This window comes from Helicoverpa armigera, chromosome 2 (genome assembly GCF_030705265.1).
Source record: "Helicoverpa armigera isolate CAAS_96S chromosome 2, ASM3070526v1, whole genome shotgun sequence".
Classification (NCBI taxonomy): domain Eukaryota; kingdom Metazoa; phylum Arthropoda; class Insecta; order Lepidoptera; family Noctuidae; genus Helicoverpa; species Helicoverpa armigera.
In genome coordinates this window covers 8,025,518-8,044,659 of record NC_087121.1, presented here as the reverse complement: position 1 = coordinate 8,044,659, position 19,142 = coordinate 8,025,518, and the positions used below count along the sequence as shown (strand labels likewise).

The window sequence follows — 19,142 nt, the reverse complement described above, 5'->3', positions numbered from 1 at the left end:
AAAATTACCGTGACAACAAGAGATTTATGTGACACTTAAAATGCAAGATTCAAATGACATTAGTGTTTTATTTTAATTGTTTGAGAACATAAAGCCAGGCCACTGAACCTATATTCTGAAGACGTGTCGAAAAAACGCATTATAGACCAACAAAACGCGGAATAATCACACAAAAACTCAAACCGCTTGAACAACTCAAACTTACAATCAAATAGGTGGTTATTCCCAAACTTCATAACTAAAGATGGAGCTGTAACAGCAGTATAAAGCCGCGATACTAAGTAAACCACGTCAAGTTGAGCTAAGTTTGCCTAATAATCCTGTTAGAACCAGATCTTGCAGCATGTTGCAACTCGACGGATTAATTAGCTCGTTTATTATATAGTGCAACGTGTGGTAGCTCCATTGTGAATTAATTGGGTCTGGTATATTCATTAAAATGTATGTGTTTGTTTTTCTCGTATGCAGCGACAATTTTTATGCGATATTCTATGAGCGCGCGTGCATGCTTGGATATTTGACACCTTAGTATTTCCTCACTATTTAATGTATGTTATGGTACGTAGGTACAAACCATCCTCTTTAGTCACTCTATTTATTTAAAAAAACGCAAGAAAATCGTTTGTGTAGTTTGGAAAATTTAAGCGTACAAAGGGACATAGGGACAGAAAAAGCGACTGTTTTATACTATGCAGTGATTGAGTGGTTCCTTGACGGAAAACATTTTGCGAGAAAATAATTAAAACCAGCTTATCTGATAATACCTGATAGAAAAATTCAATAAAACTACCAACCAGAGCATCGAACCCAGGATTTCGTGCATTTAATTAATCAGATATGATGTTTAATATAACCTCATTTACCGTGAATTTCACATGAGTAACTTTAACGTTTTAAAATGTATCATGAGGATAATAAATTTAATTAATTTTCGCTTTATTCCAAGCTTGTTGTGAACTATTGACCGGGCGTGCGGTCGTTGGCATTTGCGCGTAATTTTTCTCTCTATTACGCCTGATTTCACTCATTAGTTCAACAGAAATGTTTTGTTATGTTTTAATTAAGTGTGCATAAGCAATTACTTTGCATAGATTTGTTTTTCAATAATTGGTTTGAAATTAAAGCCTGCATAGATTTGTTTTTCAATAATTGTTTTGGAATTCGGTTTTTGCCAAGTTTTTCAATGTTGCTATTTTTAAACACTAATGATATATAGCCAAAGTAAAGGGAAATTAATGCTCTAAGTTTTCAAATGTACCTTAATATTTCTTCATGATTATTCTCGTCATAATTGATTGCTTTCTTTAACAAAGCTAATGTTTTAGTTTTAAAACTGACTGCATAATTTTAAGGCGTCAGTGGTTTTCCAAATTTAAAATAGCAATTCTTATTTCAATTTCGAAGTTAATTAAAAAGGGCTGGCTCATTTGGTGGGGTACTTTTTTCTGTAGACTGGGGGTTAGTGCACTTTTAACACAAGGTAGCTGAAGTTGCAAATAGAAGTACAAAGAGGGGTGAAAGGCACGCATTGCAGCTGTACGTATGTTGTGTCAAAGCAAATAAAAAACAGACAGTCTAACGCGCATGCGTCGTGCAAAGTATCAGTCCCAAATCTTTGTGACAAGGGTCTGTGATCGGAGATTAAATCTTCGGACTATGCTGACATATGTAACCTATGTATGTATGTATGTGTTACAGATATATGTAGGACTTGAATTTATGACGTGACAGGGACGATAGTGAAAGTTAAAATTGTAAGGGTAGCTATTTAGGAGTTCATAGTAAATTATATTGAAATCTTTATACATAAAACGTGTTTGTATTTATTATTATGATGACGGACTTATTCTTTCCAATTCTTAGTTTGGTAGTAATGATGCTTTTTGTATAACTGTCAAAATAATACAAAAATGTTAAGTAGTATTACGAAACAGTTATAAAAATAAAGATGTAGGTAGTCGTTGGTAGAAAAATTAACATTTCGTTGTTAAAAAAAATATTAATCACTTAAAGATAAGGAAAGTTATTTAACACATTTCACAGCCACAATTTCCATTTATAAAGTAAGGTCAGTGAGGAAAAAACTTACAAGTAAAAAAATAATTACTCGTTAAAACATCAAAGTGAAGACAGACGCCTTAGGAAAGCAATTTCTTTGATCCAAATGAATTTATAATGTTATTACGAAACGCTTATTATCACTCATTATTTGCTGGTAAAATTTAAGGTCGACATGAGAACTTTTTTTTGAGGTTTGTAAAATGAGGCTCAAATTAATTTAACGGCTCTTTGTTTTTTATTTGGATTTAGAAATAGAAATTGTTTTTTTATCACGCAGCAGTTTTCTCTCCAAATGTATTCTTTTGTAAGAAAACTTGTACTGGTCTAATTTGAGGGCATCGGCAGTTTTATGGCCAAACATAGGCCAAATAAAAGATTGGTTAAAAGGAACCAATGTCCTAATGAACCTCTGGAAATTGCAGTAGGTACATATAATATCAAAATTAGTATAATCAGAATAGGTGAAAAAATACCTCAGAATTAATCCTCTATATACAAACGAATTTCAACTTTGTCATACTAGTTTTAAATATAGATCATTTTGTCTAATAACAATGTCTTTAATTCCAGGGCGAGATCCCCACTGGGGTCGAGCAGTGTGGAGTACCGGAGACCAGAGCGGAGCGTGTCGTGGGGGGCTGGGGGAGCTCGCATCCACACACCGATGCTGGAACCTTTAGCCGACAACTCTAACAGGAGGCAGTTCGGCATGGGCGTTGTTGGTAGATTCTTTAGGTAAGGAATTAAGAACATCATTTGTTTTGGAAGTGGAGCGGGGTCTTCACAGCTGCTAAAGAAGCTGCGAATGGAAGGAGAAGTGAAGAGAAGGCCGTGCCATTACGTGGTCCCATCACTAAGACTCAAACAGCGTGAAGTACCGGAGACCAGAGTGGATTATGTCGTGGGGGACAGGACCGATGCTGGAGCCTTTAGCCGACAACTCTAACAGGAGGCAGTTCGGCATGGGCGTTGTTGGTAGATTCTTTAGGTAAGGATATAGCTGTTGAGATGTTAATTTGTTAACGACAGTGGGGCAAAACCAGATTAAAGCAGTTGTGAAGAGAAGGTACACGTGGTACAATTAAAGGAGACTTCTAAACTGAAGTGCTTAATATTCTGTCTGAGAAACTGTTCTTTTGGAGTGAGTTGAAAATGACGACGAACAAAATCTTTGAAGATTTTTTTCTGACTGAGCTATACATTAATTACTCACTTGGCAAGTCTTTTCAGTTTTAATATCAAATTGTTCCGAGAATTTTCTGCGAAACCCAAACGTTTATATCAGAATAACTTTCTCCGAACATTTTTGTAACACGAGTCTGGGATTAGGTGGGAAATAAGGGAGATTTATGTAAGGCACAGATAGGTTTGCTCAACCGTGCTGGCAAATTGAGGACAATCCCTAGGTTTGCTACGGAGGGATCCGTTTAATATAGTGTTGATCCGTCGAGCCCAAATCAGCGGGGATACGTCTTCTAATAAATGCCATAAAGTATGAAGGATGAAATCTCGCTAAAAAGGTCGTTGGTCTTTTGAAGGAAAATATAATTCCATGAATTTTATGAGTACCGGAAAGTTATCCTGTATCCAAATATAATGTAATGTGTGAAAAATAATGAAGCCGAATTCTCGGAAATCCCTTCAATAAACACTTGTCAAGTTTCCTTCCTTGAAGCTTTCATATTATTTTTCTGTAAAGCCACATAAGCTAATTCAGTGAAAGCTATCCGTAAACAAAGGGTCAAAGAATCCTGTTTATTACGCAAAGTAATAATTTCCATCATTATTATTGTTTAAAACTTATAACAAAATCATTATCTTACCTTGGCAACATAGCAATTCACAACCAAACGAAACGTGAAACCAACTCTTAAAACATACCGAAAAAGTTGGAAAACGCTTCGTTTTTAAGCCTTTTTGGAGTGAAACTGTGGGTAAAACAAAGAACGTAAGTATAGCAGTTGTTCAGAGAATTATTTCCACGCGGTCGACGACCGCTATCGACCCATCGCGTAATTATTAAAGAGTTCCCACAGAGGGGCGCGCTCTAGCCGTTTTTATTTTGTTAGCCCCTCAGAGCTGTGTTGTGTTTCTAGAAAATTGTCCTGGCCTTCTCTTTTTAGTAAACGAGTATATGTTAAAGTTTTAAACTTGTAGGTAGAATTCTTGGAAGAATTTCGTGGTATTTTAGTGTAGGAACGGAATGTTTTTTCATTTTTGGCAGATAAGTAAATCAACAGGCATCTAGGAAATGTATTTGTAGCTTTCAAAATAATGAAATAATGGACTTATTTCAATAATTCAAAATTACTATGGCAACATTTTCATATTTTGAATACTACATCATGTCTAATGGTATACTTTAGAATACCTCTAATAACAGATGTTCCGAAATGATAACCACAAAATGCCGCTACTCAAATGTAGTAATTTCCAAAATATAATTAATAGTTCCTTTAAAATACCATACATTTAACCAGGTCAAGTTTTTGAATACGTCCTTGAGGGAGACCTGCCTTTGACCTACTTTGTGATATTTATTTACTAGTTTGGTGTAATCGAACAATGATGACGGTATCAAAATACTTGGTCATTAAATTTTAATTTGACTAAATTAAGTTGTTTTGTATAGAGATTTTGATCATTTCAAAATGTTATAGCTTAGTAGTAATTATCTTGAAATTCTGATAAAGAGGAGGGTCTCGCAGCTAATAAATCAATATCATCCATTATTTGAATAAATGTGCACTTGAATTATCTACATAAAATAGGGATGTTATTATATTTAATAATTATATCATAAAAAATATATAATTTGTGTTTTCTTTGAATGAATACAAAAACTTAGAACGCGAATAATGCATCTTACTTAAAGTAACAAAGAAAGATTAAAAAAATACCCTCGTAACTGCACGGCAACGTTCTTGTTCATAACTCACCTGAGCCTCGCATACATCATGGTGTTTACGCGACTCCCACTTAAAACTCGCTGTAATGGCTTTTTGAATTAATACCCGTAGATATGACATTAATTTATGGTAAAATGTCCTTAGTTATGCCAGGTTTTTGCTCTGTGTTAACTTTGTTTTTTATTTGTTGTATGTCTTACATTTTAAATGGGAATTTATGTTTAAGTGACTTGAATAATTTTATTACTAGATCTCTTCAATATTAAGTAGATACTAATAACAAGATCTAGTTTTCTTAATTGAAACAAAATCTTGATTAAATGGAATTGATATGAGAAGCCTGTTGTGTACGTCTACGTACTAATCTATTCTATGTTATAATTATGTCTTCATTCTTCTCCATGAAACCATCTCAATTATTTTCAATCAACTAAAATACTGTCGTTGAAACAAGAGCACGACACAACATTGCCAATAATCAGCAGTGGACCACTTACAGCGAAGCGATAATTTATAATTATATTCTTGCAAACTTGTTCTTTATTTAGTACGCAATAGATCATAATCCAAGATGACAATGATCATCTCCTCTTCCAGGCGTTCGCTCCGCAAGTCGGTAGCACATCAAGAGGAGGTGGCTCGCCAGCTCGACGAGCTGACGGACTACAGACCGTACTTCACGTGGTGGGTCAGCACGGTACAGACCTTGGTGCTGCTACTGTCTCTACTCTGCTATGGGTTCGGACCTGTTGGCTTCGGGAGACACACCCACTCCGGACAGGTTCTGGTAAAGAGCTTGAGTTTACAACAGGTGGGTTATTTTTGATTTTTGAATTTAAGTTTTCATTGGTTTCTGTGAATTAATTGAGCCCAAACAGGGTCAGCAATTGTCCTTAGCCTTAAGCCATTTAAAAAACTTATGGAAAGCAAATGAACGAATATGAAAAAATCTTAGTGGCTTTGGCCATTATGTGATTTAAAACTGTTAATTTAATTTAAAAATGTTAATACTCGTATTCTAAAACATTATATTCTAAGGAAATTCTCAATTGTTTATATGTATGTATTATTTTCCAATATCCAAACAGAGGATGACGAATGTATTATATAAATATCAGATCTTTGTATAACAAAACAGTTTTCATTTTCCAAGAATCCAAAAAGTATTGAATATCAGTTTTTCCTCTCATTTTTCCCATGATAAGAAGACTTGGTACATTTACAGTTTCCATCACATTGCATATTGATTGCCTACTTTATTCACACTTGAATAAGTAATTTTATGTGACGACGCATATAAAACCTTTTTTCAGGGTCTGCGTTCAAAATCGTGAAATGTTTATGGTCTTTCATAGCGTTATGATAGTCCCGAGTGATTTTTAGAGTTTACACATCGTGTGAAAAATGGTTCATATTTCTTGGGTTCAACAGCCTGTCCTTTAAGATTTTAACTAGTAGCTATATTCTAGGAATTGGTTTTTGACAGAATTTTAGTTTTTTTTTTTCAAAAATAAAATTCCCTGTTCCAACTTCAAACTTAAAATATACCTTCGAGTAACTCAGCTACATGTCTCATTTTCTCATACGTGCGTCTCTTTACGTCTAAATTCAGTTTCTTCGTATAATAAGACTTAGCATAACAAGTTTGAACGAGGCGAAGCTTTTAGACAAAACACGTTCCCTCCGGATTTAATGTCTGAGTTGAACGATGCACAATATTTACTCAGGGGATTGGGTTATCTTACTTTTCTTTTAGATTTTTGAGCACACCTATTTTAGGAATCGTGAATTTGAACAGGTTTATTTTCTATATAGAAAGAAGTCTAATGGTGAATAGGTTTACTTACGTCATTGTGTAAGAGACCTTTAAATTATTTAAAAGGCTTCTTAACTCAAATAATTGCAAAGTCTTTTGTGAACACCATTTATCGTTTTCGTGAAATACATCAGCTAAAAGCGTGTCCTTTTGTCTTTTTTGGCAACAATCCAAATTGGATAGCAAAAAAACAAAAAAAGCCATGCGTTTTTATTTTTATCACGAACTCGATATGAAATTAACAATTAGCAAGTAGCAACCACAAAGGGTTGGCATTCATTGTGACGCAAGGGAAAGCGGCACAAAGTAAGAGTATTAGCGAGCCTCGAATGTAGGTCACATGTCTTTGTGAGCCGCCCCTTTTGTCTGCTTTTTGCTGCTTAGTGCAGTCTTTCACGATGCTATCTTTTAGCGACGAGTGACCGCAAAAGGTCCGTCCATGTAATTCCTTGATTGTTCCTTTTTGGCATTTATTTTTGTTAATTGTACTTGTTTTTTTACTGTAATAAAAAATATTCGTTTTAATTTTTATTTCGTTTTATTATTGTTGAGATAGGTAGGTCTATGGTCTATGTTAGAGCAAAAATATCTGCATGGCAGGATACTGCAAACAGATTTACATTTTGGTCTTTAGCATTTCGTTTACTGAAAGATTCATTCCAATAAATCAGGCGCTACAAATGGCAAAAATTTTTCGTGCATACTTAATCTTTAGCCAGATATTCATATAGGTATACCTACTTACTATTTAGATACAGTAAATTCCCGTCTATATTTCCCTAAATAATTCCCCTACTACCGTAATCTAACACAAACAAATAATATTCCAGGTTGAATGGGAAGAGCCAGCTTCATTCTGGCTGGGGCCTCGGGCGGCGGACCTGATACATCTAGGAGCGAAGTTCGCGCCCTGCATGAGACGAGACGCGAGGATCGCACGAGCGATAGCTGCATCAGCTCGGAGAGAGAGGGACACGGCGTGCTGCATACGAAATGATGATTCAGGATGTGTGCAGTCTTCTAAGGCTGACTGTTCGGTGGGTATTGGTTTCTCTAAGAGGGTTAAGTTACGAGCGAAGTATATAGCATTCCTCATTCAAGTTGCTTTGCCCGTTATGGAGCTATGATGCCTCGGAAAAACAAACATATACAGACGTCATTAAAATCTTTTTGTATGAAAGATTTAGGCTACTTAGTCTTACAAGTTTTTAAAATCTTTTTGGAAATCGCAATCTAAAATAGACAAGTACCGTTAGTTACCTAAGTATATTGTCTGATGAAGAAAATATTTCTAATATTATGTGTAATGTGGTCTTGTTTAACTTTGAATCTTTGCGCACGCTTACGTTTAGATAAGAGGATTAATATCAAAGGTAAGTGTCTACAAATATCCTGATAGTTCTAATAGTTTAAGAATTTGGTATGTATGGTATTTGTTAGATGTAAGTCTACGTAAAACCACATCCGTGACACGTGTAAACAAGTACAAGTTATTAAAATAATGCTCCATTGAAAGAGAGATTTCAACGAAGTTTCCATATTTGATACTATTTTGAACAATCGTCCGTTTTACCCTTCACTGACACTGATGAATTACTTGAAGAGACACGTGGATATGACTTCGATATACTTAGAATTGAGATGGTTCAGCTGTCAACTGTGTCATATTGTCGAACCAAAAAAAACTTTCGACTCCAAAATTATTAATGAGAAAGTTGTCTTACTATTATTGCATGTATTTGTTTGTGTGCATGTTTGTGTTTATTTAGAAAAATATCTTCACTTTTCGCTCTCTTGGGTCACACCTAGTTTTGGGCGAAGCGTAAGCTTGTCAACCGTGAACTTTGTTTTGTCTACCTTTCAGAACACGATCTCGACGTGGAAGAAATGGTCCTCGGGAGAGTCGGGGCCTGGAGGTCGGATATCAGGGTCCGTTTGCGGATTAGATCCCAAGTAAGTATGACTACATTTTTATAAAAAAATGTTCCTAATTTAATTTCGAGGCCCCACAAAATAGTCGTTCTTTTATGAAACATTGATGAGACCACCAACTTTTCTAGTTTACTATGAGTAGTTGGACTTGGTTTATCATTTAACATATTGGAAATTAAAGTTTATTGGTAACAAAGCATGCTATTTAGTTCTTGAAGATTTTCTTTTTCCCCTAAATAATTTTATGCGTCTTTTTCAGATTCTGCGAAGCACCGCGATCGATAGCGCCGCACGAATGGCCGGACGACATTACAAAATGGCCGATCTGTCGCAAGTCGGTCCTCGACGGGTCTGCGGCCGCGGGTCGGGCAGGCCACGCCGCAGAGCACATGGCTTGCGAAGTGATAGGCCACCCTTGCTGTATAGGAGTCCACGGCCAGTGCGTCATCACGACGAGAGAACACTGTGACTTCGTCAAGGGTTATTTCCATGAAGAAGCGTCATTGTGTTCACAGGTTTGTAGTAATTGATAACTGTTGATAATGTGTTTGGGGGTTCGATTAGTTGGGGATTCGATGCATAATTTGAGATAAGTGTTTAAATCCAGTACATGACCTAAAATCGATTTGAGGTAACTTACAATGTAGGCCTGCAATTTTATGGGAGTATTATTATTTATGTTACAAATGGTGTCTTCCAGGTGTCTTGTCTCGACGATGTCTGCGGCATGCTACCATTTATGCGGCGACGTCGTCCAGACCAGCTGTACCGAGCATGGACGTCTTTATTCGTTCACGCGGGTCTGCTGCATCTAGCAGCGACGTTGGCACTGCAGTGGCTCTTCATGAGGGACCTGGAGAAGATGGCCGGGCCAGTTAGAATAGCTGTCATATATTTAGGTAGTGGGGTCGCCGGGAATATGGCGTCTGCTATATTCGAACCTTACAGGGCGGAGGTGAGTTCAAGTCTATTTGTATCTTTATTGGAATCAGTAATTTGAATCCAAAGTTACATATGCATCTAAGCAGTTTATGGTTTACTAATTCTCAATTTCTATATCTTTCAGGTGGGGCCAGCTGGATCTCATTTCGGTCTTCTGGCGTGTCTAATAGTAGAAGTGATAGGCGCGTGGCCTCTCCTTAGGCATCCGAAGCGGGCAATCTTAAAACTAGTCGGTATAGCTATCGCGTTATTCCTCCTGGGTCTTCTACCCTGGATAGATAACTTCGCCCACGTCTTCGGCTTCGTTTTCGGGTTCTTACTCGCGTACGCGTTGTTACCATTCATTACTTTTGGGCCTTACGAAAGGCGAAGAAAGATTGCGTTAGTTTGGGTCTGCCTGGTGTCGGCCGGTGGGATGCTGTGCGCGCTGGTCGCGTTGTTCTACGCGGCACCGGCGTACGAGTGTGCGGCGTGCGCATACTTCACGTGCTTACCGTTCGCGCCCGACATGTGCGCGTCGCAGGACGTGCGCGTGCGGCAGCTGGACGGGGTATGACGGCGCGCGGCCCGGGCGCCCCCGCCGCCGCCGCCCCCGCCCCGCGCCCACGTGCGCCCGCCCCGCGCCCCCCGAGTGTCCGCGCCCCCCGCGACCCCCGCGCCGAGCCGCCGCCTAGCGCCGAGCCCACACCGTGCCGCCCATACCACACCATCTCTTGGCTCTCGCAGCTTCACTGCTACAGAAACTCAATTTACATTTGAGCACCAGGGGCAAGACAATACTACTCACTGCCAGTCCAAAACAATGGCCATGCCATAAGGGGCGAATGTTTGATGTCTTGTACGTAATTTACTGTTACTTAATGGTTTAGAAAATGTCATGACGTGAAGAGCTCTCATAAAGATAATTAATTTACTAAAGTAAATGAAAAGTAAGTATGAATGCGATGTATTACATAATGTACTCATTCAGAGTTGAGTTTCTGTATTGGGTGTGCTGTGTCGCTACTGCCCGACAATTGTACGAACGTGTCGGTATGAGAGTGTGCTCTACTTACTATCTAGGCGATCCTTTAAGGTTTTTGATCGTCAAACTAGACTATTATAAAGTGTATGCGAGTATATATATTTTTCATCGATTATTATTATTTAATTTATCGATAGAGACGTATTGTTGGATATTAAGATTTGTTGTTTTGTGGACTCATGATTTGTCCCTGAATTTCGAGTGCGAACGATCGAATTTATTTTCCTAGCATATTTTTCGATGTCATGCATAGTCATACTTTTAATACTTGAATATTAAATTCTTACATGCAATGTGTTAAGTCTGATTTTGTAAAAATAATTGTCATAGCGTTGTTCAGTCATGGCTGATATACTCGTGAAATAAATTCGATCCGAGTTGTATTTTAAATAAAAATAATTGTGCTAAATCCACGGATATAGAAGTAACATTGCGGACGCGACTTACTACTGTAAATATTCTGTAAAATAAACTAATATTGTTACGATCGTAAGTGAGTCGTGGTAAGTGTGGTTACGTTTCGCGTGAGTCTTACGGGAGCTTCGTTACGTCACATTGTATATTGTTAAGCCTGTATCTATGTACACAACCTTTACGTATGTACACAGATCTTATAATAATAACATTTCGCACACAGTACCATTTAAACAAAACAATAGCATATTCTAATATTTCCTCTCCGCTAATGTGACCTAACGCGGTCCCGTAACAGTGTCAAAATATACATAATTTAGTATATTACTAAATAATGTAAATATAACGTTAACAAACATATTTTTCATCTATTAAGTTCACCGTATATGAACGAATTCAGTCTATGTGTAAGTATTCTAATGGATTTTTGATTTTGTCAATTTATATAGCTGTATCAAGTCTGCGTAGATTTACATTTATTTTATATAATATGCTAGTGAATATATAATATCGTTTATATTTAGGAGTATTTATTTTACTACTGGCAGGTTGTAGGAGACTTTATCGTTCACTATCATTCATACTTTATGTACATGTTTTATTACGAATTTACATTTAATACTAGTCACTACGTGAATTATAATATTTTTTAGTTTAAAAAGTACATGTAAATATATAAATTTAATCAAGCGAAAGTGGTGATCATTGTAATTAAACAGTTATTTTGCTAAGGAATGTTAATCGAGAGTGGGTGTGTGAATGTGACAATTTTGTACAACTGGCACGAACTATAGGTATTGTACTTAGAACATTATAATGTTTTAACTCTTAAATTGCGCACATAGTTTAGTTATATGAATGTTTCCGTTTCGGGGCAGTTAAGTGGCCAACTCATAAAGATACTTGACCTAGTGACAATTGCAATGAGCACTTATTACCTCTATTCTTTGTTACCGTTTTAAAGCGGTGTAATCATAGGCGTCAGAATTTTTTAAGGAAACTTTGTCTCTCGAAAAATATCAAAAACTTTCATGACTATTTACGAAAAATCATGAAGCTGCGTATTCACTGTAAGACAGTTTGACCAGTCGAGTTATCAGACTATGTTACATGTTAAAAGTCTATGATAAAGCAAGACAGTAACACTATGTTTTGCGATAAGTGATCAGCGATATGGGTCTTGTAACGAATAGAGAACTTTATTTATCATCGTGAAATATCTTCAGTTTCAAAAATTGGTAAATCCCCGCCTTGATTTTGTGATAAACTGTTGTTGCTCTATTCAATTATGATATCGTAAACTAACGAGAGATAAATGATCAAAATTGGAGTAAATTCGTAATATACCTATGCACAAAGTTTCTATTTAATAGCGCTTACTTTTTCAGCACAAATTGTAAAAACGAGACATTGGAAAAAGTCTGAAATCATAAGATATTTTTTTAATTAAAATTATTCAGTTAAGCACAATTATTTTTTCTGTGTAAAATTACTATTATACTAGTTATGTAGTCACTTGTTTACTTCTTATGAATTAATTGTAATAAATTTAGTCTGTAACGTGTTGGTTTACAGGAAAGTGAACCTTATGATAAATTGTTTCTTGCGTAACAAAAAGTAGAAAAACCAATACAAAAAGGCGTAGAAGACAAATATCATAAGGTTCACTTTACTGTGACATATATTTTGCTCAGAAGTCTCCAATAAATGTGCAAAAAGCAATAAACACATGAGATGGTTGAAATTGAACTAACGTGTGCAAATCAATGAAAGAATTAAAAATGTCTAATTTGATTTTGAAAAGTGATTTTATTTGTTAAAATCACTGTTATGCACGTCATAATCAAGTGATTTTAATACAATAAAGAATATTTTTATACACAATTGAATACTATGAATGGTTTTAAAAGATTATAAATATAATATTACAAAACTGTTTGATCTTTCTCATAACATCATTTCAAGCTTTGACACGGCTATGAAAGAATGCACATTTTCTCATCTATCCACTCTTTCTGAAAATAAACATAACTTTCGTAGTCAGGAACCAAGTTATGACCGCGTTACGTAATCTTACGTAACGCAGTATTAACACAACCATTGTAGAAACGTTTACTTAAAGGGGACATTTTTACATCGTATCTATAATTTGTAATATCGTGTTTGAATGTGTGTGTGAATATCTCGATTACTTTCTTTAAAAAAAACAGTGGACGTTATCTTAAAGTGCCCTTGTGCCCGGCGGCCCGGCGGACTTTACTCAGAATAAGACAAACTTACATACATAATTGTACATTGTGAACATACACCTAATTATTACTTGTAACGTTAAGGATGGTAAAGTAATCTTATTGTAAACTAGTATTAATCGAACAAGAAACCTTATTATCATAATATTGATGTGTTTTATTTATAACGATGGAGTTTTCCTGATTGGATAGAATTTTACATGTATCCTAGGATATTTATTTGAAAACTACTATGAAAACATCAGACATAATTTCATGAGTAGCAATTAATTTCAAGGCCAACAATTTATAACATAGTAATTTGTCTTTTTTGGTGATATAAGAGTAAGTTACGGAATGGCAAACTCATATCTTCTTAATACTCTGATAAAAAAAAAATAGGTAGCACGAAAACGCAAAGAGACAACATATTGCTGCACCTCAAATTTTATTATGCGAAAAGTATTGCCAACACACAAATAACTTCTAAACCTCACATAGAAACATTAACTTTTACTATGAGAGCAAGTATTAACTTCTTCTCCAGATTACTACAAGGATTTCTTCCTTTTAGCAAGACACGCTTCAGGTATTTTTGGGTGCGTCTCACAGAAAGGGGTGAAACCGCAGATCGACACTACCATTTATTTACTACAACTGCACAGAAAGACATATTGTTATAATTGCAAGTAAGTATTGTCAATTATGTTTTTTACTGCACGAGCAGTTTTACGAGTTAACTTATTACTGAAGACTAGCGCAAGTAAATTTAAAAATATAACAAATCGTTGTTACGAGAACATTGCTAATGCATGGTCTGTAAAATATGGGTATTTTAACTGAAACAAATGAAACAGGTAATGTAAATAAATGAAACAGGATTATTTTTCATTTGTAGGTATTGTAGTTTGTGGTAGATCTAGACACACGGCAGTGTGTCCGCCAAGTTCGAGCAAAAAAAGCGACACACCGGCCGTGGGTTATATTACACGAACCATTTTGGGCCAAATTCGACCCCCCTGTAATTCAAAATCTATTTTATTTACGCATATCAAATTTCTAGTATCTGTTGAGACCCCCTCACTTATCTAAAATACAAAATTTCTATAATATACCTATTGTAGGTCTTGAGATATTGACGTCAGAAAATCGCTATTTTTACTATACACTCACTGACTGATTCACTTATTCACTGATTCACTGATTCACTGACTCACTCATCAAAAACCTAGACCACTTCCAATGGTCGTATTGACTTGAAATTTGGCATGGAGGTAGGTCTTTATGTCAAGGTAAAGGGAAAAATCTGAAAATGGTCAAGTGTGAGTCGGTTTCAAAATAATGAAGGTGTTTTATACCCGGTGTAAATTTATACCCCTAAGGAACTAAAACGAACTAAATTTATCTATATTTATATAATATATCTTCGAATGGTACAAAGGTTTGTATTTAGTCAAAGTAAAGTAAAAATCTGAAAACGGCCAAGTGTGAATCACTTTCGAAAATAACGAATGTGTAACTTTGATCCACAAACATAATATATGATAACATGTCATGTCAGTCAGTTGGTAAATCTAGTCCATTTAGGTTATCTAATTCATTTCTTTGTAAGAAACATACTGCATATTAAAAAATCTAAAAAATAGTATAAATGAGACATTTCTTTAACTAACTTCATCATAAGAAAAAAATAAAATAAACAACCTTACAAAAATAAATGAAATCCCACCCAAAACATAAATGTGAAAGACTGCCAAGTTCGATAATATGGGAATGCTTCGCCTATAAAAGAAGTGAGATCTGAATAAGTACCAAGTTCCATACACATACCTCAGTTAAAAATAGTTACTTTTTAATGATGATTACTTGGCAAGTTTTAATAGAAAATTAAATACTTGATTCATTGCGTTTAGTAGGTTTATAACAAGGTGTATGAAAACTTGCCAAGTAACATCATTAAAAAGTAACTATTTTTAACTGAGGTATGTGTATGGAACTTGGTACTTATCCAGATCTCACTTCTTTTATAGGCGAAGCATTCCCATATTATCGAACTTGGCAGTCTTTCACATTTATGTTTTGGGTGGGATTTTTTCTATTACAGACCCTCGACTAAATGAATGATTATTTACAGTCTTCGATACTATAATACATACATGCCATAGTAGGAAGCGGACTCTTTAGGTAGATAAGTATCTTTACATCTCCTAGCTATAAGTTCTACCTACCGATAAAATAAGATTCCGATAAAATAATACACAAGTAATGCTGAGTCCACATATTATTCAAAATTTAAAGTTTATCTTTGCTTGGAGACACGGCACGTGTCAATTGTCGTAAATAAATTCAATGATAAGTGTTCAGGGAATAATCTGAAGAAATATATAAGTTTACAAGTGCATTGGGAATAACCAATTTGAACACGATGTTGTTACATGTTGACTACCAGCCTTGATCAAAACAGCCGCTTTAAAGGCAAACTTAGATACAAATTTATATAGTTGAGCAATACAAGATACAAGAGTTAAAGAACTGACAGAAATAACGCAGCCTTAACATACGAAGGACTTAAAACGTAACATGGGTGGGTTTTAGTCAGACGCTCCTATCCACTGCAGAAAAAAATGGTAACATCCCTTTTCTATACTATATAATATTATAAAGAGGCAACATAGGCTATATTTTATCCCAGTACGGGCAGTAGTTACCATAGGACGCTGGTAAAACCGCGGGAAAACGGCTAGTCACTTATACCTATAGCAGCAGGTAATACCAACTTTTATTTGTATCAATAATAACTGCAAACAATATTGGAAAATAACTACCCAGTCAGAAAAACGTACGGCTCATACAATTTCACATTGCTGACAATTATGATGGTCCGTGAAATCGACTTTTGTATGTGAAGTAAAACATTGTACGTGAAGCAACAAAGTAAAATACTAACAAAGTCAATATCTATATAGGTTTGTCGTGCCAAATTGACGCGTAACAAATCTTCACGGTCATTCGACAGATCTGGGGGCACGGCAGTGCCCCAGCCAAGTCTCGAGCAAAACGGGCACGGCCGTACCATCTTTTCTCGAAGCGATTCGCGGCTGTTTCGCCCCTCCTATATCTTCGACGTGGACAAAGCTAGGAGTTTAGGTTTGCGGTGAATAATAGTAGGCATTAGAACAAGCTTAAGTTCGAAATTACATGCCGATTGAATTAATAGTTTAGGAGTTACGGTCGATCAAAGTTACACCATTTTGTCACTCACTGACTCACTGATTCACTGACAGATCATCAAAAATCTAAGGTACTTCTAGCAGACTTAGAAACTTCAAATTTTGCACCAAGATAGATCATTAGCCACATATAAAGGAAAAATTATAAAAACATTAAAAAATAATATGCCATAGAAAACAATTTTATATTTGCGGTTTGGCAAGCACATTATGTATGGATTTTGACTGCATTATTAACTTTGTTCGTTGTTTAAGTACCTATTCAATTGGATGAATACATACATAGAATAGAAAAGAATAATATAAATGTAATACATAGACTATCATTAATACAAATTAATACATAAAGTTCATAATTCATTAAATTAATAAAGTTAAAACTCCATTGTATTGCGATAAATATTGTATGCGCGCTCGATAGATGGCGTTGTACCTGTCTGAATCGCGCTATGGTTTCGTTACAAAGCGCAGTCTAAGTAGTACTTCAAAATAATTCGATAAATTTCATTTGATAGCGCCATCTGTCTATGAAAAACCATTTCGAAACTAAAAAATATTGTAGTGATAATTGATATTCGGAGAACTTTACGTGTTATTTAGTTTAGTTTAGCTAGTTATAGTTTGTAAGTTAGTAGATATATATTTATTTAGTTAGTTATTTATTATACATATATATATGCATAATACATTATATATAAGTTTAAGCCCTATTAATATATTGTTATAGTAGTAATTGTAAATATAGTGTAATGGAACGTGAAAAAAAAGAAAGAAATACACTTACAAAAAATAAATGAGATCCCACCAAAAACATTAAATGTAAAAAAATGCCAAGTCTCTCGATGCAGTCTTTCCATCGTAAAAAGTTTTGAGATCTCATAGAAGCCAAGTCCTATTCAAAATATTTTGTAGTTATAAATCAACATTTAGTAATTGTATCAATAGTTTTCTTTATATTATAATTATAGTGACTTGGCAATGAGCACAAATTAAAAGCTGCTTGCTGCCTGGAATTATGTGCAAATATTACTGACGAGACCAGTGATCAGATTATTTGTTATGTGGGAATCATGATGGTCACTACCGACTACATGCTCCAATACAATAATTAAGAATACCTTACGGGCCATCGCTTAAGAAAGTAAATGAATCGAGAGTACACTAAGACTGACTGCCGTTGCCGAAATTCGGTTGGGACGACACGGATCAACCAAAAGAAAATTAAATCCAAATATGCCGTTTTATTTATTTCTTCTTGTGCTCATTGCCAAGTCACTATAATTATAATATAAAGAAAACTATTGATACAATTACTAAATGTTGATTTATAACTACAAAATATTTTGAATAGGACTTGGCTTCTATGAGATCTCAAAACTTTTTACGATGGAAAGACTGCATCGAGAGACTTGGCATTTTTTTACATTTAATGTTTTTGGTGGGATTGTCTTTACTCTTATGGTATAAATATTTAAGAAACTATTTTTTTAAGTTGTTATAGCAGTAATTAGTAAAAAAACACGCAACATTGTGTTGCTATGCAGAAACCATTTTGAAATGCCGAATGTAGCTACGGAGCACCATTTACTTTTCCAGAAAACTCTCCTGGCCTAACTACAAAAACTTAAATATCTGTCGAACACTTGTCTAAAAAAAGTGTGGCTGCATAATAGACGTTATTTCAACGTCATAATCTGTCATTTTTGTGTTAAAATTACGTTTTAAAGTTTTAGTGGTACGACGCGACGGTTCGTATTTACAAAAGTTTCCAGTGCCTAAGTCTAATTCGAAGATGAGAGGCACCTCAAAGACAAAAGCACTATGGAAAATAACTCATCTCTTCTAGCCTACCACAGTTCAATATCCAAAAACAATAAGACGATCGTATTATCATAAAAACAAAACACTTTTCAATGACGACGCATTAGATCTTATTTCTGATCTCAAAACCACTTGATAATAATCTTATACAATATGGCTTCAAGACTGTACTCAATTTATGTAAAGCTTGTACTTAAGAAGGCTCTGATAACGACTGGGACACGCGTGCCGATAATATTAGTGACAGGTGATGAAATGAAAAGGAAAAAACCGGCCAAGTGCGAGTCGGGCTCGCGCACAAAGGGTTCCGTAGCAGCCATCGTTTTCAGTGTAAGCACAATAACTTAACCAAAATTACAGTTAAATCAACCTATCTCAAAAACTATAAGAGATACTTTGATCAAACCAAAAATCGTTGAAAGAGTTAATTAGCATGCATCACCTCTATTTTTTTTAGAATTTTATACCCCGTAGTTATAAAAATAGAGGGGGGGGGGACATACTTTTTACGACTTTGAGAGCTGATATCTCAAAAACCGTTCACTTTAAGAAAAATGTTTTTTAGAAAACTTTATATCATTTTAAAAGACCTTTCCATTGATACCCCACACGGGTATGAACATCGAAAAAAAAAATTTCATCCCTCAGTTACATGTATGGGGGGCCCCACCCCCAATTCTTTTTTTTACTATTTAGTGTCATATTTTTGTAGCGGTTCATACAACACATATTCCCATCAAATTTCATCACTGTAGTACTTATAGT

General features: G+C 35.3%; 1 protein-coding gene across 6 annotated transcripts in view; it reads left to right on the top strand.

Annotated features, from left to right (window-relative positions):
• Positions 1-13,492, top strand: part of LOC135118078 (inactive rhomboid protein 1-like) — a 155,358-nt gene extending 141,866 nt beyond the window's left edge. For 3 of the 6 annotated variants that reach the window (XM_064039071.1, XM_064039069.1, XM_064039082.1), the window contains 8 exons: positions 2,632-2,796; positions 5,568-5,781; positions 7,617-7,823; positions 8,139-8,159; positions 8,651-8,739; positions 8,978-9,233; positions 9,419-9,673; positions 9,785-13,492. In XM_064039071.1, the coding sequence (XP_063895141.1) occupies positions 2,632-2,796; positions 5,568-5,781; positions 7,617-7,823; positions 8,139-8,159; positions 8,651-8,739; positions 8,978-9,233; positions 9,419-9,673; positions 9,785-10,216 (1,639 nt within the window). In that variant the 3' untranslated portion in view covers positions 10,217-13,492. The remainder of the gene's footprint in view (positions 1-2,631; positions 2,797-5,567; positions 5,782-7,616; positions 7,824-8,138; positions 8,160-8,650; positions 8,740-8,977; positions 9,234-9,418; positions 9,674-9,784) is intronic. The other 3 variants (XR_010277351.1, XM_064039075.1, XM_064039078.1) reach the window with 3 other exon arrangements.
• Positions 13,493-19,142: the final 5,650 nt, after the last annotated feature.